At 39.7% G+C, this 23,021-nt stretch overlaps 1 protein-coding gene across 4 annotated transcripts in view; it reads right to left on the bottom strand.

The window, feature by feature from the left end:
• Nucleotides 1-23,021, bottom strand: part of PCSK5 (proprotein convertase subtilisin/kexin type 5) — a 461,778-nt gene that overhangs the window by 254,893 nt on the left and 183,864 nt on the right. For all 4 annotated transcript variants that reach the window (XM_037743744.1, XM_017543248.2, XM_037743743.1 and 1 more), the window contains exon 8: nucleotides 7,290-7,502. In XM_037743744.1, coding sequence (XP_037599672.1) covers nucleotides 7,290-7,502 — 213 coding nt within the window. The remainder of the gene's footprint in view (nucleotides 1-7,289; nucleotides 7,503-23,021) is intronic.

Here is a 23,021-nt window from a genome sequence, read left to right as displayed (position 1 = left end):
TGGAAGACATCAGGCCCTGAGCCAGATCAAAGCTGTCCTGATCAGCAAATTAGATTTTCAGCGTCTCTCAGGATCAGTAGCAGACGGTTTTTTGGACTCCACTATGTTAGGGATATCGTCTTCCTTTGGTGAGAAGGAGTGGGTATTGTTCAGGTTTAGACAGCCTCCACTAAGATGAACCATCACTTTTTCTCATCCTAAGCAATTATTTCCTAATATTTCATATTTCATTACTTGTTCTGATTGGACCTTTGATTTTAGCCTGTTGATGTAATTCTCCAGGGAATCTCAGTTCAGGTTGACTTTGGCCATAAGTGACAAGCTTTACGGCAGCCCCACAGTCAAGAGCTTTTCTCTCTCCTTGATATCTAGTGATCTGTTTCACTTTGAAGGTGTCATATTGTCTCATATCTGCTAAAAGAGCAACTGAACAGATATTTTTAAAACATGAAATGATTTTACTTGTCTGTTAGGTTGAATTTGTTTCTGGTGTTGATTTTGATTTGAACTAGAATTGTGCCAGGAAAGCTGTTTCAGACACAGCTATGGGGGAGAAGGGCAGAAACTAAAACTTAAATGTGTCAATGACTAAAATAGAAGAAGCTGATTTATTAAGCTCAGTAAAATAAAAAAGAACTAAAGACTAAAGAAAGCTTTTTGTGTCCACAGAAGCCACAAAGACTGGGGTAAAATTCAATCACGACTGACAAGTCCATATGAAATCCCACTCCCGTGTTGCTAAAATAATCTGTAAATGTGAAGTACAAATAGAAGATCTTGCTTACAAATGGGGGTTACTATTACTAAAGAAGAATCCCATCTTATATCACCTGGGTATCTCCATATTGTTCCGTTCAGTTCCATGTACCAAGAGGCACAATATTTATTTGCTAAGGTGAATCCCTAAAATCAAGCTCCTTTATATTCATTTCATTGTATACTTCAACTCGTTCATTCATTAGGAAACACTCAAGGTCACTTCTTCTACCACCATCCAAACAAAGCCTGCAGAAATTTGTAGTCAGCCTACAAAAACTGTGTGTGTATACATGTACATACAATCCAGGGTTTAAAGTAACAGCTAACATTCTCACAAATACTACAGGTTTAGTATCCCTCACCCAAAATGCTTAGGAGCAAAAGTGTTTCAGTCCCAATTTAGATTTTAAATTTTGGGAGATTTTGGAATATCTGCATTATACCAGTTCAGCATCTCTAATCTGAAAACTTGAAATGCTCCAAAATCTCAAACTTTTGGGATGCCAAAATGACACTCAAAAGAAAATGCTCATTGGAGTCCTACAGATTCTGGATTTCTATGTTAGGGATGCTTTATCTATCACCAGCTACCACCAGCTTCGCTGCTTCTTCTAAAACCACCACAATGAGCAACTTGCCATGAGTGAGGCAATGCCCAAGAGGTATTTGTGTGTGTGTATAAAATGATACATAAACCCACAGTAGCACTGCAAGGAAGATATTTTATTATTTATTAGCTAAGGAAATGGAGGCTCAGAGGGGTTAAGTAACTTGCCAAAGGGCAAACAGCTACAAAAGGGCTGGTAAGTGGTAAAGATATCAAATCCCAAAATAGCAGTAAAAAAAAAAAAAAAAAAAAAAGGCTGAGATACAAAGTCTAGTCATTCACGAAAGCAAAGGCAACAACAATGGCGGAAATGCCTGGTGGCCGGGCCCAAGTCAGCAAGTACGCGTGGAGGCTCCCCTCAGGCTGTTAAAATGAGACCTTTTCAGAAGCAACGTTTCCTTTTCGCTTTTTAACATTCTCAAGAGAACATGTGTCAAACTTCCAAACAAACTAAACACATCTGGATTCGCTAGACTCTGACTCATGAAAAATAATGGCATTTTCTAAGTCAAAAGAAGAAATGGAGAGATGAGAGAGAGGAACCCAGCACAAATGGTGAATGCATTTGAAAAATGAATCAGGTGGTAGAAGAGGAGAGAGAGGAGAGAGCAGAATATTTCTGCAAAAGAAAATGTAGGGCTCTGCTTAGAAGCATTATAAGCAGTAAGATAATTCCCCCGCGTAGAATTTGTTGTTCAGGCCAACTCTGAGATACCCCAGGCAGCAGCAACTCTGTTTTGAACACAAACAAATAAAATGACATCAGGAGAGGGATAAGCAAAACATATATTCTCCCAACTTTGACTCCGAGAACCCCTCCCAGGAGGAATGTGATAGACCCTATGTCCCAATCACTAAGATAAATTACTAGGGGGGAAAATGTCAAAGTCTGAAAAATCCCCAAAGAAAGAGATAATTTAATGATGGGAGGGACTGGAGGGAAGGGGGAGCCTTATTTATAAAACAGAACTTGAGAGAAATGTCTGGAGCGGGTGGGGGTATAGACAGGATCTTTTAGGCTTTTTGACACAAAAAACAGGTTATATGAACAGCTTTATCATGTAGCAGGATTCCTGCTGGCAATTTTCTATGCTAAATGTCCTGTCAAATAACGTTTGACTTTTACCAACCTACCAACAGAAGAAGTTTCTCTGAAAGACACAGAGCAGCTCCCTGTCTTCTGTAGCTATATAAACAACTTGTGAAGCCTCCATCCCTCCAGATGTTTGCTAGTCATTTATGCATGAATATTTATTGAGCTCAGGCTCTGGAAAGGAACAAAACACAGTCTTCATCCTCAAGTAGTTTCCATTGTAGCATGAAAACACAGACAGTAAACAAGAAAATATGTACTCCCATGTGAAGTAGCTATAAGCGCACTAGAAATAACTGAATTGGGTAAAGGGGTAGAGAGTGGTGGAGGGGTGTGCCCCTATTTAGAAAAGGTGATGAAGAACATCCTCTTTGAGGTGGAATTTGAGAGGAGACATCAATGAAGTGATATTTGGTAGCAGAGTGTTCTAACAGAGGGCACTCTGCACTTCAGAGAGCTCTGATTTGAAAAATCAGACAAAAGCCATGACCTTGGGGGCTCAGCACTAATGCTGCTGCCACAGTAACTAGCAACTCAGCTTTAGTTTTTTGCAAGAGGTTCAACTGTCTGAGGGAGTATGAAAAAGGAATGAAATTCAAAATGAGTAGACTAAATAGTGAAAAACAATGGAAGCGTATATATTCTAAATGCTTCTTTATGACTCTGAAGAGAACACAGAACAGGTAAGAAAAGCACTATTCTTTCATATAGCCCCATACTGGATGTCCCTAAGATGTATCAGGGCAGAATAGCACACTGGTTACCAGATGAGTTTGGGGATCCATCCTGACTTTGACTGGAATCCAAGCTCTATGATTTACTAGCTGTGGTTTTTGTTTGCTTGTTGGTTTTAACTTTTCAAGCTTTAGTTTTCTTGTCTGTAAAGTAGGAGCACCATGATCTTTCTGCATAGGGTTTCCCAAGAATACAATGAGATGTTGCATTTGACGTGCATAGCACAGTGTCAGACACAAAAGAGGGGACAAAAAATGTGATATTTTCAACATGTTAATATATAAATGTATTACTTGCAAGACATGTAATAAAATGTGAACAATTACGTTAATAAAAACATTCTTTCATTATATGACTTTAAAATAGCCATTTTAAATGATTTCTATTTAGCTTATGAGAGAGCTTCTTTCATTGTAATCTCTATACTGTGAATGCTTCCTTTGCTATAATAAGATATAAGGCTGATCCACATCTACTAAAGCATGAATGCAACACCAAGGTCCACAACTGTGCTAGCAGTAACAGCAGGAAACCAAAGGACAGGGACTTCCTATGTTTTGAAACCCAGGGCAAGGTTTTCCTGCTTGCTTATCATGAAACGTCATTTTTTACAGAACAAGTAAAATTTATTTCACAAAAATGCTCTCCCAGAAGCAGGGTGGAGATTTTTTTTCCTCTCTCCTCAGCAACTGTCTTGGTTCAAATCACAAAGGTGCTCTATAAATGAAGAATGACAACAGTGCTCTTCTGGAGAGGCTGCTGGTGACAAAAGGAAATGAGTGCCTCAGGGAAGGGGGCCTAGTAGAAAGACAGGCACCACCATTCCTGTAGCACTCAATCACATACACCACTAACAGGATGCGGGCATCACTGAGGGACCAAAGCCGTTTGGGTTCAAAGCCTGGTGAAGGAAAGGTCCCAGGCACAACACAGGATTATTTGTTATTCTGATATCTAGAAGGAAAAGGGGTCAGCTGGACCATGAAAGGCTGATGTTGCTGCCAGCTCCATCATGTTCAAACTGTTAACACGTTCCCAATCAGAGTGTCTTTCTTTACGGGATGGGTGAAACAGATCGCAGTGTTTTATAGGTTGGAAAAACTGAGGTATGACAAATACCTCCCTTAATAGCAGCTGGAAAAATGCCCTAACCTGCCAGGATGCAGAAAGCGACAGGAGCTTAGGCAACAATGCCACTGGCCATGCACTGAGCTGCTCCTGTGTACCAGGCTCCAGGTACCTTAACTCGGTATTTTATTATCTTCATGGAAATCTCTGAGGTCAGTGCTGGTATTATCTCCATTTTACAGATGAGGCAATCAAGACTCCATGAGGGTTGTTTATCCACTGAGTGGTCTCTCTGAAGCTAGAGACTAATATAAACAGCTTCCAAATTTCTTCTAGAGATTCAGGCAAAATAAGGGAATCTAAGAGCTAGTGAAAATTTGCTAACATAATCTCACAAAAACAGAAGAAAGGCATTAAACAAAAAGGAGGAAAAAGATATAAGTTAAATATATGGAGTGAGTCAGTGAAGCCTTTGATATCACAAGCAAAAACTGGGGAAAAGTATGTGGCCTCATGAAGGATACTGACATTTAGTCACGGTGTCCACTTTCCCTAGTAAGCTCTCTCCCTGCCCACAGAATGCATCAATTTGTCCACCCATGGGAGAATCCGAAATGACATGCCTGCCACGGGAGTCACAGCAGCAACCACACAACCATAGCAAATCACAATGAAGGGCCCAGGAGGGGTAAGTTGAGAGAGTAAAACTCACAGCAATGATTTTGCAGGCCTTCTGTACACAAGGTGTTCTATCATCTGGACCAAGACAACCTTTTTACCGTGAGACTATGTGCTTCTCTTACAGAAGGCATTTATAAAAGTTAACAATACCCTCCCCACAGCAATCACCCCATAGAGAATAACAGGACTGACTCAATGGGCACAATTAGTTTGAGGCAATAGTGAGTTTGACTTATGATGATTTCAGACGCTAGAGGTAAAAGATAAGAACCCTTACTCCACAGTTTTCATCAGGAACTTCACGATGCAGGACTGATGGATGTCACTCCATACTAGTGGACGTTGACCATGAGTTAGAAGACACAAGGTCTTCTTATTTAAAAGCAAAGAGAGATTTCTAGATTATAGTATTTCTTTAATGAAGGCAAAATTTCACTGGGGCATCACTTTCCAGTTAAGAAAGCCAGAAACTTCAAAGGCAAAGCTCATCTCCGCATTTTCACTTTTTATATTTTACTTAGTGCTTCGGAGTTATGCTTACTGATGAATGATGAAAGTACTAAGAAGTGGAATTGGGTGCATATATTTAAACCCAGATGTTGTGGAGCCATTAGGGAAAGACGGGACATGGATACAGGGAGACAATTTTTACCCAAATCAATCTATAAAATGTAACTAAAGAAGGTAGTAAACAGAAGGTGAAAAATCAAACATAAAAATCATAGAACAACCAAGAATCAAGAGGAACATAATGGATGTGGATTAAGACTTGCACAAAGGAGGTACAGTCCTATCCCCTATAGACTGCGGGAAAGGCAGATGTAGCACCAACAGAGTGACCCCAACTTGCATAGATCTGTTAGAGCCAAAAGCAGGGTCTTAGCTAAATGTTAAAAAGTGTCAGCTTTTTAGCTTAGCTCTACCTTAAAAAGACAAATCCTGAGACAGTTTACAAAATCATCATCAGGAAAAAGAACACAGTACAAAGGTGTTTGAAATTTATAAACAGCAGCACAGTGCTGGACAACCCCCAAAAGGCTAGATCTATCCTAAGCACTGAGGGCACGGTGCTAAGCACTTTTTACTGTCTTCCTCATTATTCTGTAATCACTCCATGAACTATGTGCTACTAAGTGCCCTCTTTGCATATATAAGTATGTTGAGAGAGATTAATTTGTCCAAAATTACTCAACTAGCAAATAGCTCACAAGTGAAGGAAACTCATGCAGGCTGAGCCTGCCACATGAACTCTTAATCACACTGGTTGTTTGCCTAAAATGCAGGATACGTTGGTAAACGGGGGATCCCCTACAACTTCTGTGCTTCTCCATGGAACACACTTTGTGCTGCCTATGAGAAATGCACCTTTGGGAGGCTGAGGAGGGCGAGAGACCGAGACCAGCCTGAACAACATGATGAAACGCTGCCTCTACTAAAAATACAAAAATGTGCTGGGCATGGTGGCATGCACCTATATTCCCAGTTACTTGGGAGGCTGAGGCAGGATAATCCCTTAAAACCCAGGTGGAGGTTACAGTAAGCTGAGATCACACCACTGCACTCCAGCCTGGCAACAGAGTAAGACTCCATCTCAAAAAAAAAAGAAAAGAAAAAGAAACACGTCTTAGCCAAGTGCAGTGGTGCATGTCTGTAATCCCAGCACTTTGGCAGAGTGAGGCGGGTAGATCACTTGAGGTCAGTAGTTTCAGAATGGCCTGGCCAATGTGGTGAAACCCTGACTCTACTAAAATACAAAAATTAGCTGGGCACGGTAGTGCATGCCTATGATCCCAGCTACTTGGGAGGCTGAGGCAGGAGAACCGCTTGAATCCACGAGGTGGAGGTTGCAGTGAGCTGAGATTGCGCCACTGCACTCCAGCCTGGGTGAGAGTTAGACTTTGTCTCAAAAAAAAAAAAGAAGAAGAAACACAACTTTTATAGAGGTTTAGTTCGTGTTAACTAAGTATAGTTTCGATGAAATTCTGAGTTTCCTTATGCACTTTTGTTTTTCACACTGAACTGGCTGTACTTAGAAACCAAAGCACTAAGGAGCACAGGGATGAGTCAGGCACAGACTCCAGTCTCTTCTCTGTCACTAACTCACAATGTGAATGTGAACCAATCATATATCCTCAATGACTGAAGCTTAATCACGTCTAAGGCCACATTAAATGTTGCAGTGTGATGACCGGACAAGTATTTTCAGTTAGTAATGTTTACACCTTCTTGTATTATCAGCTAATCTAATTTTCGATTACCATGTATTACTTGTAACTATTTATGGTTCTCCCTTTGTATTTGAACATTAAATAAACAGATTGTGATGGGCATGCAAATGTCACGTACGATTTTCTTATCGTAGGACTCCCCACTGCTGTAGGTTGTGGCCAGTGTAGATGAACACTCTTCCAGGTACCAAGGTTTCTTTCCACTTTCTGCAGTGCTGCTGATGGAGATGGTGTAGATGCTGTTGGTGTAGCCATCACAGGAGCAGTGGTCTTTGCTCCTTCCGCCATTTCCAGATGCCCAAACAAACACGGAACCAAGGCCTCTCCGCCCCTGTGCACAAACAGAGAAAGCTAAATGATGGTGTGAAATTACTCTAAATGAAGAGGTCAACATCAACTGAGCCAAATCGTGTATCTGCAGGTGGGGTGTGTTGCTATCTTAATATGCTGGGCTTAAGCGCCTTTTGGGAATGAAGAGGAGCTGCTTTTATAGACTAAAACGGTCAGAAAAGTTATAACAACACACATGATGACCAAAATGGCTAATCTTTACAGACCAAGCACAATTCAAAGCATTTTACATGAACTGGATTGAATTCTTTCAACAACCCTGTGAGGCTGGCACAATTCCTGTCCCCATTATGCTGTAGAGAAACAGAGGTACAGGAGTTAAGTAATTCAATTAAAAAATTTTTTTAAAGGAAGTTAAGTAATTGTTCCTAACGTCATAAGCAATAAATGGTAGAGCCAAATTTGAACCCAAACAGTGAGACCTGAGAGTTGGGATATTATTAGTTGTAATTACCACAGTTATGTACTATTGTTTAAAATCTTCAAATCCGCCGTGAATTAGGTGCTATAATGCACCCTCGTTTACATCTGAGGAGTATGAGGTATAGAGAGGTTATGCCTCTATGCTAAATCACACTGTCAGTGAGTGTCAGAAGCAAGTACTAACTGTGCATTTCTTTCTATAGAACCGATCTCCCCATGCGTGGTGTAGACACGAATTACTGAGGGATGTTAATGGATGCTACCATAAATAAAAGGATTTCAAGGTCACATATGTTTGGAAATCCCTGAGTTAAACGAAATTAAGTGAGACTCTTTATTGCAAAATCTCTAAGAACCTTTAATAAATGAATGCTTATTGCAAAATTCTAAGAGCAGAACACAGTCTAAAGTAACTTTTCCAAACATATGTGACCACAGATTCATTAACATTTTCTTAGAATGATAGAAGACAGTGTCACATTCTTCATGCCAAAACCTGGTAGCTAAAAATAACTAAAATAATTTCTTGTTTGGACCTGGTGGCTCATGCATGTAATCTGAGCATTTTGGGAGGCTGAGGTGGGCAGATCACCTGAGGTCAGCAGTTCAAGACCAGCCTGTCCAACATGGGAAAACCCCATCTCTACTTAAAATACGACAATTAGCCAGGCATGGTGGCGCACACCTGTAATCCCAGCTACTCAATAGGCTGAGGCATGAAAATTGCTTGAACCCAGGAGGCAGAGGTTGCAGATTGCCCTGAGCCGAGGTCATGTCATTGCACTCCAGCTTGGGTGACAGAGTTAGACTCTATCTCAAAAAAAAAAAAAAATTAATTTCTTGAAGTCCTCAATAATAAGAAATAGAAGCAAAGTAGAATACAGACATACACGTGAAATGATGTCTGCAGGAGAAAACAGGAATTTATTTTGCTTACAAAAATAAAGAGTATTTCTGGGAATAGCTATAGCAGAATCCCTAAGAAATGTTACAATTTTAAAGCTAGAAGGCACATTGGAGAACATCTAGGTCAAATCCATCATTGTGTATGAGGAAGTGAGAACTCAAGCCACAAAGCAGGTGATGGCGAAGACCCTTCCTTCTAGGCCCTAACTTTCTGGTCACCAGGTGGAAGGAAAAGCATTTGGGGGATGCTGTCTTAGAATTTCTGGAAAAAGTCAAAGCAAAAGAGACAACAAAGTCTGGAGTATCTGTGATAAACTCTTCCAGACCTTGAATCCTCAAGGAACAGAATATTTATGACATGATTTGATAGACCTGAACATTCATTTCTTTTTGTCCTTGAACTTGGAAAAAATGTTTTATGATTACCCAGGAATTGGAAATAGTCAAGAAGAGAGAAGGGGATAAACTTTCAGTTGCTATTGCTGCTAGACAGCTGGGCCTGGTTTACCATCCCTCAACGTCCCATCAAAATATTCATGATATATAGAGAAAGGTGCAGAAATCACAAAGCCACCTCAAACTGAGAATTTTGTTCAACGCTATGTTACTCTCTAGGAGGGATTATACATTGCTATGGTGGGGGTGGTCAGACTGAGAAACCATGGTGCAAACCCATGTCTAGACCTCAGAGACACAACACCAACCAAATGGAAAGAAAGAATGCTCTAACTCATCATCAATATGTTCTCTCTCTAACAGACACTGATGGGCTGTGCTAAAGGCAAAACTCAGGGTCCCACTGGGCCTCACCTGATGGATCAACAGAGCACATATAAGATTATGCAAAAACCCACCCAATTTAAACAGCACCATAACAGATGATAGACAAAGACCCACAAAACAATGAAAAGCATATATTGTACAAGCACAAGCATATGTGTATATACATGTATGTAAAATTATGACAGTGTGCCCATGTATAAAATTCAATTAAACTATCTTTAAAAAGTAACTTGATTTTTAAAATATTTAATAAGAAAATATTTAGAAAATACTTTTGTGATAATGTAGTTATAAACATAGGATACAAAATGATATAGCAGTCTCAGTTTAGGAAAAAATGCATGTAGACTCCGTGTAGTGGTCAACACCTGTAATCCCAGTGCTTTGGGAGGCTAAGGCAGGACGATAATCTGAGGCCAGGAGTTAGAGACCAGCCTGGGCAATAGGGTAAGACCACATATTAACAAAAAATTAAAAATAAATAGCTGGGTGTGGTGCTGTATGCTTGTAGTCTCAGTTACTTTGGAGGCGGAGGTGGAAGGATTGCTTGGAGCCAGGAGTGTGAGGCTACAGTGAGTTATGATTGCTCCACTGCACTCCAGCTTGAGTGACAGAACAAGACCCTGTAGCTTAAAAAAAAAAGGGGGTGGGGGGTTGTACATGGTGGCTCACATCTGTAATCTCAGAACTTTGGGAGGTTGAGGCAGGCAGATCACAAGTTCAGGAGTTGGAGACCAGCCTGGCCAACATAGTGAAACCCCATCTCTACTAGAGATACAAATAATAATAATAATAATTAGCCAGGTGTGGTGGTGCATGCCTGTTATCCCAGCTACTTTGGAGGCTGAGGCAAGGAAAATTGCTTGAACCTGGAAGGCACAGGTTGCAGTAAGCCAAGATTGTGCCACTGCACTCCAGCCTGGGTGAGAGAGTAAGACTCCGTCTCAAAAAAAAAAAGAAAATATCAATTTAAGAATTCAGCTGATACAGAAATCTATATGCATAAATTTAGATGCATACTATAAAGTGACAATGTAACTGAATATTTTTTAATTACATAAAATATTTTTATTTTCTTTTTTATGTCAATCTACCATGACCATGTATTACTTTTATAAAAATAAAAAAAGAATTAAATCTTCAAAAAGAAAAATGAATGATCAAACATAGAATTCAGGCTGAAGGAAATATGGCCTACGTTAAATAATAAATACCTTTGTGCCTTTTGTCTAAAATGCCTTAAAAAAGAACTAAGTTTTTTAAAATATATATAATCAGTATTAAATACCATAATATCTTATTTCATAATAATCTACATAGAGCTTCTACATTCAACACTTTATTTCACCCACATAAAAATTCTGAAATATAATTTGTTTTGTTTTCATTTCACAGAAGTTAATATGAATAAACAAGATAAATATTCTCCCCCAAAAATAAATAAATAAAAATAAACACATTAATTCCACTACTAAGAGGGAAAACACAGATTCAATTCTTAAAAGTTAATTTTACGTTATGGCCAAAAGGGGTTTTACTCATAGAAGATCCACTGGCTGTACTAAAAACGACAGAGGCTAACATTTCTAAAAAACCTTCTATGCGCCAATTGCTCTACAAACATTATTCTGCACAGCCCAAGTTTACATTATCATCATTTTATAGACAGCAAACTTGGTCTCTCAGAATTGCTCACTAAGGGGCTGGGTGCAGTGGCTCACGCCTGTAATCCCAGCACTTAGAGACAAGCCTGAGCAACATAGCGAGACCTTGTCTCTAGGAAAAAAATAAAAAATTAGTTGGGCATGGTGCCATGTGTGTATTCCTGGCTTCTAGAGAGGCTGGGCGAGAGGATTACTTAAGCCCAGGAGGTCGAGGTTGCAGTGAGCTATGGTCACAGCATTGCACTCCAGCTTGGGCAACAGAGCTCAGAGAAAGACTGTCTTCAAACAAACAAAAAAAGAAAATGCCAGACCTTGAAAATTGACTGGAGCCACACCCTGAGCTATTAATCCTTACAACAGACTTCTTTTGGGCAAAAAGAAGGCTAATCGTTATTGCACCCTTTCTGGCCAAATCGCCCATGTCTTCATTGAAGCTTGGCCTTGGGATGTAAGAGCAGAGCAGTCCTCAAGTTCTTTCTAGACCTGGCGGTAGGATTAGAACTGATAAAGGATGGATGCATGCCTTGCCCTCAAAGGGCAGGATGTAGTTTCAAACCCCCAAGTTCCCTGCAATCCCACCCTGAGGGGGGACTCCCTCAGAAGTGAGAACACAGGTCATTCTTTTCCAGAGGCACTCATAGAAGACACCACTAAGGAGGGGCAATGGCATTGCTAAGGGGCTCTTTGGGGATCCACTGGGTTGAGAGAGTCCTGAGTTGAGAGGGCAGTGGGGTGCTGCTGCCCTGAAAGTGTCCCTTTCAGACAGAGGTGATGTCCTTGTATTGAACAGATAATTTGAGGGAATTACTTTGTAATAGTGCATGGTGAAGGAAAACCTCGAACGACAGTGTGGGGTCAATAACCATTCCCAGGCCTGAAAGGGCACAGAGAGAGAGGGGAGTCAATGGAGCTGGAGACAGGGGCGCTAACAGAAGGTGGTCAGGGGACACGCTAGCCTGTGTGGGCCCTTACAGGCTGCGGGCAGGTGAATGCATACCTGAGCCCTCAATCTCCTCCTCTTACACTCCCAATTTCTTGCCAATGTTCCTCACTGGCCAAATCTCATCAGAAGCCAGTGGACCTGGGAGTAGAGATCAGTGTCCGCAGGCATAGAGCTCGTGAAGAAAAGGAGAGAAGAGATCTTAAGGGTTAAACAGGAGACACTGGAATTGTCCTGAAGGTGTGCCATGGATGGCATTGTATTCCCCCAGAGTCATATGCTGAAGCAATGAAGCTGAAGCCCTGAAGAGCAAAGTGGCTTTATTTGGAAGAAGGTTTTTCAGTGAGGCAATTAAGCTTAAATGAGGTCATAAGTATGGGGCCCCACAGGACTGGTGTCCTTATAAACAGAGGAAGAGACACCAGAGCTCTCTCTGGCTCTGTAGTTCCCTTTCTCTGTCTCTGTTTCTGTCTCTGTCTCAGGGTGTGGGCACAGAGGGAAGGCCATGTGAAGACACAGCCAGAAGGTGGCTGTTTGCAAGCCGAGGAGAGCCAGGACCCAATTGTACAGGCATTGTGATCTTGGACTTCCAGCCTTCCAGCCTCCAGAACTGTAAGACAATGAATTTCCCTTGTTTAAGCCAGAGGTCCCCAAAGGAAATTGGTCTGTGGCTTGTTAGGAACCCGGCCATGAACAGAAGGAGGTGGGTGGTGGGTGGGCAAGCGAAGCTTCATTTGTATTAACACTCACTCACCATCATTCACTTACTGCCTGAGCTCCACTTTCTGTCAGATCAGCTCTGGCATTAGATTCTCACAGGAGTTTGAACCCTCTTATGAACTGTGCATGTGAGGGATCTAGGTTGTGCATTTCTCATGAGAATCTAATGCCTGATGATCTATCACTGTCTTCCATCACCCCTAAATGGGACTATTTAGTGGCAGGAGAACAAGCTCAGGGCTCCCATGATTCTACATTATGGTGAGTTGTATAATTTCATTTTATATTACGGTGTAATACTAAGAGAAATAAAGTGCACAATGAATGTAATATGCTTGAATCACCTCCCAATCCCCTGTTCCATGAAAAACTGACTTCCATGAAATCGGTCTCTGGGGCCAAAAATGTCGAGGACCTCTGGTTTAAGCCACCCAGTCTGTGGTGTTTTGTTCCAGGAGCCCAGGCTGACTAATAGGAGGAGAGAGGAAGAGAACAATGGCCTGCCCCTCGTTGGATTCTGTGTGCTCTGCCACAGAACACAGAGGCTGCCATCATTCTACCCATGAGGCAATCTGACCTTTATTCCTGTGAGTATGGTTTATGATTGAAATCCCAGAAATACACAGACTGAATTTATGGGCTGGAAATGCCCATAAATTCAAGTGAGCAGCTAAACATCTATGGGGTTAATCCTAAACAATTAGCAATTCAAAGATACATTTCCTACAGAGGCACAGGGGGTTTCCATTCATATGAAATATCCAGAAGCCAAAACGTTGGAAAAAACTAAAAATCTGGACATTTCTCCGAAAAAAAAGTAATGTGAGAATTAAGTCTTAATGTGAGATGCAGGGGGAAGGGAGGGTACACGGAGTACTATGAAAAGAATAATCTTAAGGCATATATTTTCCTAAAGTGTGGGCAATCATGACATTTTCTAGCTTGGTGAAGCAGTGTGATTGCAACTGGCTATTTAAATATGGCTTTGCATGGCAAAAAAAGAAAAATCCCTTCAATTTAATTGAATGTTCCGTTAAAAGTTAGTTAACTTAAGGCGAAATATATTGTGGAATCCATGCAGGATCCATTTGAACAACCTGTAAATACTCTTTGTAAGTAAATGTGCATATTTTTTTCTCATGAATGCTCTATGAAAATCAATTTGTATTACCCTATAGGCATTATTATTAAAGGACAGAAAAGAATTGGATTTCCTGTGGCTCAGAAGGTCAGTAAAGGTCACTTTATGCTGGATTACCAATTAAATCATACACTCCGAGCCACGTTTTGAGAACATTAGCATATGATGAAACTAAATTTCTTTCTTTAAAATAGTGTGATTACTTTTTAGTCAGTGCAGTTAGGTTTTATTTGGTATTTTAGTATTACTTTCTTCTCCTATATTGCTCAGTAAGTATTTCTAAAAGGCCCTGAATAATTGATATAGGTTTCCTGTCATTTAAAAAGGAGTAAGATATAATATATATTAATATGTGGCTAGATTTTATGCTAGAAGCTTCACATATTATTAGATAATTTAGAGCAAAATTTAGAGCAACACCAGCAAAGCAGGCAGTATTAAATGGATTGTTCCAGATTAGAAAACTGATAACATTAAGTAATGGGCCCAGTATCATATAACTAGGACGTGGTAGAGACAAGAGGTCAAGACCTTGGGTCTGATCAGAACCTCCGGATCTGTATATGCCAACTTGAAGAGACACAATAAAACAACTTCGGCACTTCATTCGTGATGTCTTCCAAGCACCGCCTTAATACCCAGCTTATCAAGCCCCTTGCCATTCCTCTCCCCATCTTTTTTGATATTCCTCCTCTCAGGAAGAAAAGAACACAGTTCTCTCTGTAAGCTCTTCTATATGCCATGGTTATTCCATCCTCCATATTCTCTGGATAAAGGGACATTCAAGGATAAAGGGAAGAAGCTAGAGAGAGAAAAGGACACTTACTACTAATTACTTAGTATCTAAGAAATAAAGAACTGTTCCTATTTTTAAAGCTCAAGGACATTCTGACTAGCATTTCTGAAATAAATTTTGTTGCTTTATAGAACAGGGATCATTGAAAGAAACAGATTCGCCTAGAAACATAAAGATGAACAAAACAAAACAAAAAAACAGAATTAAAAAACCTCAGAAACACCACCAAAACCCCCTTTAAAAACTATTGTTTTCTGTGGCACTCACACAAAACATTTGTTCCAGAATTCTAAAACATATTGCTTCTTTAAGCAATTTAAATAACTTTTTGATAACATATATCCTAATGTTAGAAACACACTAAACTGGTATAACTTGATGGGAAAAAGTGTTCTTTGAGATGCACAGAGATAATGTAGTCATGGTAAATGTGTATTAAGACATCTACGGGATAACAGCTTACTTAAGTCCCAGACTTGTTTTTTCAATCAGTTCATCCAAGTAAAATGGAACTGAGGTTTGGAAAATTAATTATATGGAATTGAGTTAGACTCAGGGAATAAGGTGGTCCAGCCCCTCAAAAAACCCGCAAGTAACTTGAATGAGACAATATGAGATGTTTTGTCCAATGTAGAGAGTATCTAGGTTTCTCTTGTTCTGCTTCTACACTTAGAATAATTCATAATTGTGCTCTCAGAATAACTAAGGTAAACAGAGACATATACTATCATACATATTTTAATCAAACTGTCATTAATTATGCATTATTTATTTGGTGATTTGAGTAAACAGTTCATTAATTCCGCTTGTTTCCAAGCAAAAATTCCAGGATTGAAAATGCTTACCAATGGAAAGTAACAGCTCCCTAAAGCTGATCTCAGGAACCAGCCAACAACCAGTGAGTGCCCTCTACCAGCACCTGCTGATGTCCAGCGCTTCTCGCAGCCCAGTTCCTGGCCCTGCTACTGGTCTCCATCTTTATGCACCTGCTTTAGCCTGTCAGCTGCCAGCCCTGCCCATGCCGCCTAAGAGAGACTCCGAGGAAGGGTTGTCTAAACATCCACAGACTGGCTTCCAAAGAACACTGTACAAGAGGATCTTCATTATTCACATTCTATGCTACTTAAACACTCAAAGGATGGCTGATAAGTGAGGTGAGAAATACAAATGCAGTTATTTTCTATTTCTTTAGTGAGAAAATTGAAGCAAAGAAGGCTTTTGTGAATAGTAACCTATTTCTGCTCATTTCTGTCTTCTTGCCATTTCTTATGTGGTGTGACTTCACTCCCTATGTCAACCTCACCAATCTATCTTTTCAACCCCAGACCAGGTAGTCTGTATTTTCTGTGTACACAGCAGGTCACTAAGACAATATATTTTTTATGTTCTTTTGACTTTTTAATGATGCACTGAAATTATCAGATGCAGTTATTAGCAAGCACATTAGTTTTACCATTCACAAATGAAAATCCATTTTAGATGCTTCCTGAGCTTATCAAATGCAGTCAACTTCACTTTCAAAAAAATAGAGAGCCCAATAATGACAGGAGCAGTTGCAAATGACAAAATTTTAAATGCCACTTATAAGATACTTTTAGGGTCTTTTCATGATATTGTTCAAGTCCTACTCCATGAATGGACAGCATGTCACATTGAATTTAGGGACTTCAGGTCAGTTTTCTAAAGTGACACTAGGAAATGGTGAATAAGGTGGTCAAAGACAAGTGTCAAGGACAATGAATCAGTGCTGCAAATACAGAACTTGCCTACCCTCAGGTTCCCTATAATTAGCTAATTTTATGTTTATTGTGTGAATAGAAAGAAAAAAATTGAGTTACTTATCCACCATATCTACTAGAATATAAATTTGGTAGAGCATCAACTCACTAAAGGCTTAGTAGATTCAATCTCCTTATCAGAGATGCCCTTTCTTCCTAAGGGTTGATTGACGCTGAGAGCTTACGCACTTAACACAGCTTTTTAACTTTATCACAACAGTGTACAAGTTGGTGTGATCCTTGGCTCCTGACAACAATATCAATATTGTGTAGATTTCTTTTACTCTATTTTTACAGCATAACTGGAAGAAGAAAAACAGTCTTACGTGGAGAAAGATTAAAATATCTGTGAAGAAATAAAAACTGGGTGTGTTTACCAATGGAAATAAATATGCTGGCATACAAAGAATTCTATTTCGATTAACCTTTAGATATTCTGTACATTCAGGAACTTCAAATAATAAAATTTTGGAGGTGAATAATGTCCTGTGGATATTATGTAATGTTGGACACATAAGAGGTTCATTCAGTATAATTCTACATTCCTACATAAAGAAACTAAGGAAATGAAGTTACCAGAGCCAGTTAGAGGCAGGGATGGGACCAGAATGCACTCAGTCTTGCCTCATCCAATGCTGATTTCCCCTGACAGTACTGACACTAGGTGTTCCTAAAAATACTTGACAACTTGTTTAGGAAAACATGCTTAACAGTAGTGAGTTTGAGAAAATTAAAACAAAAAAACAAAAAAAAAGCACAAAAAACCACCACCACCACCTTCCCTTCTGCCTTGTCTCATTTGCCAATCAACAATTCCCAAATAATCATCTACTTTAACAGTCCATCTGTGGTCAATCGATATTGGTCAGTTCTGTTTTTTTCTCAGCCGTCATCTTATCTGACTCACAGATGCCTCAGCAAGACTCAGGTGATTCACTTCTGGTCACTCCTGCATCCTCCATGCTTTGCGCCCCTGTACAAGCTGTTTTCCCATTGTGTAGGGGCATCTCACACTGGCTGGAAAGAGGGGCAGGCAGACTAGGTTCCTCAATTCCTCATTCCAAGCAGCTAAGAAAATAAATGTACATCTCATATGCTCTCTGAAATAACTACAATCAATAATGACTAGCACCAACACAGCTGTTCTAGGTACATCCACCATCTCAGCATCCCCATTTTTGGGAGAAGGAAAGCTATTCTCATAACTGCCAAAACTTTTTACAACTTGGTTCATCCTAGAGCCAAGGCAAAACCATGCTCAGCCTTTCAGAAGAGCCAAGTTTATGAAACTGAGAAGGACATTTCCAATATTAACATGGATTACCAATGTTGAAATGCTCAGAAATGTATATCACCTTTAAATGTATATGGAAGAGGTAAAATGTGAAAAATTCCTTTCATAGAGAATAAACACATTTATTATCAACAGAGGTATGAAAGGAACTTACTATAAATATTTGGACAGGCACTTGGAAAAGAGGATAGAATATTCCAGCAATAACGAAAAGTTCATACTCTTCTCTAAGTTAGCTCTAGTTTATGAAATTTCTCACTGTGAAGTGATTCCAAGTGCCAGCTCAAATCTGCAAGGGTAAGCTACCCTCTTTGAGAGCACAGCATGGGGCCTGAACTGTGTCACATGCCTGTACGATATGAAGTAATAATCTCCATCTTACACCACAGAGTAACTCTAAATAGAGTTTAGAGTTTCTGAAATAGAGAAGATCAGCCCTCTCCATTTCCTACCCATGAACACAATCCTGTCTTAATTACAACAAATTACGCTTTAGAGAATATTACAGCTGTTATCAGGCTCTCATTATTTACAAGACACCGTAGTGACTATTTGGGGATCCTTAAAGATCCATTCAATGTGGCCCTTTCTTTGAAAAGAAGCCCACTACAGGACTGGACACTTCACATGTGCAATGTCATTCAGCCTTCACCGTCGCTCTGTAAAGCAAGTCCTATCATACATAGCCTTTTCTCTGGGAAGCAGAAGCTCTGATAATTTGTCTCAGGTGAAATAGCTAGGCAGTAACCAAACCGGGCAAGAGAGGGACTCTCTATACCATTGCAGGCCTCATCCAAGGACGAAGTGGAAGAGAACAGACCACACAGTGGGGTTCAGGGAGATGCCAAATCAGTTACCTGGATGATCAGTTCTCTAGGAACTCACAGAAGAGAGAGATCTTTGTTGCAGTGCTCACTTTTGTGACCACAGTTCAGCTACAGTTGACTGAGAGCTGAGTGTGAACAGATGGGCCCACGTGACCCACTCGACAGGAAAGTCTATTGCATAGAGCATGGTAGCAAAGAGTGCCATGGTCATGCTTCTTACTCGCCATGTTGCCTTACTTTGCCAAGACTCAGTTTACAAATCAATAAGCTGAGTGTTCCTGTGAGGCTCATGCCCATGCCTACTTCAACTGGCTTCAGGCGTTATAATAATGTTCACAGTTAACTATTAGGTTTGACTGTCTTCATCAAACATGAGGTGAGGAATGCAAGCTCAGGTGAAGTGGAAAAACAAATCTGCTGTCTAAGCCATATATACTTTAAAATCATTTGATACTATCAAGTGAGTTCAATGGGCCCTTGTTTATTACAAAGTGGTTTTTCTTTTCCCATTTCTGCCACGTTATGTTGAAGAAAACTGATCTGTCTTTTCTCCCTATCAACTTTCTGAAATCTATGTTTAGAATCATAGCAATTAAAGATTAGGAGAGACCTGAACTTGACCTAATCTAATCCCTATATGATTTTTAATCTTCCCTTAACAGTGACACCCATACTATACTAAAGCACTCTTGTGAGGAGGGGTTCACTTACCTCCCAGGTAGCCCAGCAGTAACTATAAACAGAACAAGCCAAACCAAAAGAACAAAGGACTGTTGTTGATAACTGATCAATCTAGGAGCAGAATAGTCTAACAGAGGGATTTAGAATAGGATTTGCAAAAGTTGGTTTAAGCTGCCCACACAGTTACTAATGGACCTGTAAACTAAAATTGAAAACAAGATGGTAATAAAAATTTTAAATTGCACCTCACAAGGTTAGAATAGATTTGTGTTCCTCTCCATAAAAACGCACAACAGTTCACATTAATATAGTTACCTAAATTTGATTCTTGGATGTCAGATAAGTTTGTGTAATTAAATAATGTGAAACCACACAGGTATTTATGAAAAACATACATGCTTTGTTTCCAAAATGGATATTATATTGGGTACATTTGGCAAACCTTGTCTTAGCTTTGTTAATGTTCTAAATACATAGAATTCCATCAGGATGTAGTTAAATCTTGAGGGAGAACTTCTAAAGCAAATCCCAGTTAAAGTCAATTTTCATTAAGTGGAACCAATTTTTAAATAAGCTCCATTCTCTTTCTGCCTAGTTATATATTACTCCAAAGTTTCACATTTGCCAACTAGTTTAACAGCAGTCTGTCATTTATTAAAATGCAAACTGGTACCAATCCTGTTATAGCTGGGTGCGTATTAGACAAAAACATATCCCTCCTGGATGGAACTGGTTACATTTATTATGATTATTATTACTGTGTTATTATATAAGATCATTATACCTCTTCTCTCCCCTCCTGGTGAACATATGCCTTTAATTTAAGGGTGGGAAATATGTGTATGTTCACTTGTGTGTTTGTACAAGCAATTGTTGCTTTTAGCAAACACTCCACACATCCCATCAGTTTTAAAATCTGGTGAATTGAAAAGACAATTAATAATGGGAAGGAAAAATAATAATCACAGTCTTCCTAAGAGACTAAACAGTCAGACATATGCCAATAGATGTCTATCAAATGTCTTGGTTTCTATCTGGACCCCTAAATACAAGAGTGAGGATGGTCCACAGTTTCAACAGAGAGAGGAGGGGCCAATGATCCTGATTGCACTGACTCTTCTTGAGCATCCTAGACAATGGCTCTGTTCTGGCAGAATTCATTGGAAAGCTTTAATTGACATTACTAAAGCTGAAGAAGCTCAAAGAAAAATGACTTGAACTTCAAAGTATACTTGTAGATAAAATGACAAAGCAAACCCTATAAGCTGTGCTCCTAAAATATCTACAAAAAACCTGCATGATTTCTCCAGAAAAAAAGACTAAGATAAATGCCAAACCAGTGCTTGGCATATAGTGGGTACTTAAGAATAGTTCTCTTTTTTTTTTTTGAGATGGAGTCTTGCTCTGTTGCCCAGGCTAGAGTTCAGTGGCCCAATCTCAGCTCACTGAAACATCTGCCTCCCAGGTTCAAGTGATCCCCCTGCCTCAGCCTCCTGAATAGCTGGGATTACAGGCATGTGCCACCATGCCTGGCTAATTTTTGTATTATAGTAGAAATGCGGTTTAACTAGGTAGGCCAGGCTGGTCTAAAACTCCTGACTTCAGGTGATCCGCCTGCCTCCCAGAGTCTGTTATAACAGGCGTGAGCCACTGCACCCAGCCTTAAAAAATATTTCTTGAGTAAAATAATAATGGAAATACGGGTAACCTTAAATAGGCTTTTCCGATTATGAAAAAGATTCAAGTTTTTTTTCTTTTTCTAAAAATGTTACTAAACACACTTGTCCGGAAATTGTAAAATGACATCAATATTAGACACCTGCTGATGAATATCAATTGCACCAAGTGTTATTAAAGTTTAATAATCCAAAGGGGGCAAAAAAGATGATTCCAAGGCAACTAGACTGTGCTACAGTAAGTATTCTTATTGTGAGCTGTTTATTCTGCCCTAGATTACCAGATTCTGTAAACTGAAGGGACTTTGGGAGTTTTGCTTGCACTTTATTTAGAACATGTATTCATCACTATACAGTGAGCTCCCCAAAGACAACGGCTGAGTGCTATTCATCTTTCCCTACCATCTAGAAAAGTGCCTGGAATATTATAACCCCTCAGTGAATGTCTCCTCAATGCAACCAGGAATAAATGAATGAAGAAAGAATCAATCATAGAAAACTTTAGGGTCTTAGCTTCCTATTCTGACACAAAACCTGGAGTCATCTACAGCTCAAACATTGTCAACTCACTCACTTGTATTAGAAAATAATTTTCCTATTTAGGACTGACTGGGAAAATGAAGCCAAGAATGTTCCCTGAGAGGACGCTATGCCAATCACTCCAAGGAGCCAAGCCAAAGTCTCACCATGGTAAATGCAGCTATGTAAGTCTGAATGAGACAAAACTTTTAAACTGTTCTTTTCTAAGATGACCTGTACAATTTCAATTCTGAGACCCTGGCAAAACTGAGAAAGAACCTTCAAGGGAACCTACATCCTCTACTAAGAAGCCTAGGTTGTTCCTTGACAGTCATAAGGAGCAGTGATCAGTTTTAAAGAGGAAAAAAATGACAAGATTTGCATATGAAAATACTTCATTGACTGCAGTATTCAGGCAGAACTGAAAGTTGAAGCTGAAGCTGGGAAGTTTGGGAAGTATGCTACTGTGGAAGTCTGTATGAGAGATGTTGTTTTTAACTGTGAGAACAAGAAGACAAATTTCATAAGGTTTTAGGAAACAGTACATGCAAGACTTACCAGATGACTAGCATGAGCAATGAAAGAAGTCTCAGGTTTTAGGAAGGGAGACTGGGTAAATGGGAGTGCTTTCGACACTTGAGGGAATACACAGATGTTGACAGAATTAACCACTAATACTATTTCTAGTTCCATTGTTCTGATTCTAGAGGCCTAATGACTTTAGGTGAATTTCACAAAGTAATTTTGCAAATTTTAAAATAAAATAAAATTTAAAAGCAATCCAAAAAAGTAATAAAAAGAAAAGCTTCCATGTAGTTAAAGCTGAGAATCTTGGTTAAATGCATCTTTTTACTACAGGACTTCTCAGAGTCCTGAATATGCTGGTTTTGTTTTGTTTTTCCTGAGAGAGTTTCTGTTCTTGTCACCCGTGCTAGAATCCAAAGGCGTGATCTTAGCTCACTGCAACCTCTGCCTCCCGGGTTCAAGCCATTCTCCTGCCGCAGCCTCCTGGGTACCTGGGACTACAGGCGTCCACCACCACACCCAGCTAACTTTTATTGGGTTTCACCATGTTGGCTATGCTGGTTTCAAACTCCTGACCTCAGGCAATCTATCTGCCTTGGACTCCTAAAGTGCTAGGATTACAGGTATGAGCCACCGTGCCTGGCCTTAATATGCTTTTAAATCTTCAAAAGGAGCATATAATAAGTGGTGTTTCTTAAGTATACTTGACAGTAAAATCTCTCTACCCCCAACCCCTTTGCCTAGTATTTTATTAAATTAGTGGTCTCTGCCATATACTTTAGAAAATACTATCTTAGATATTTTTCCCACTTCTATAGGCCATTTG

Source organism: Cebus imitator, unplaced genomic scaffold (assembly GCF_001604975.1).
Source record: "Cebus imitator isolate Cc_AM_T3 unplaced genomic scaffold, Cebus_imitator-1.0 Scaffold150, whole genome shotgun sequence".
Classification (NCBI taxonomy): domain Eukaryota; kingdom Metazoa; phylum Chordata; class Mammalia; order Primates; family Cebidae; genus Cebus; species Cebus imitator.
Note: the sequence above shows the minus strand (reverse complement) of the source record. Positions and strands in the feature narration are given on the sequence as shown.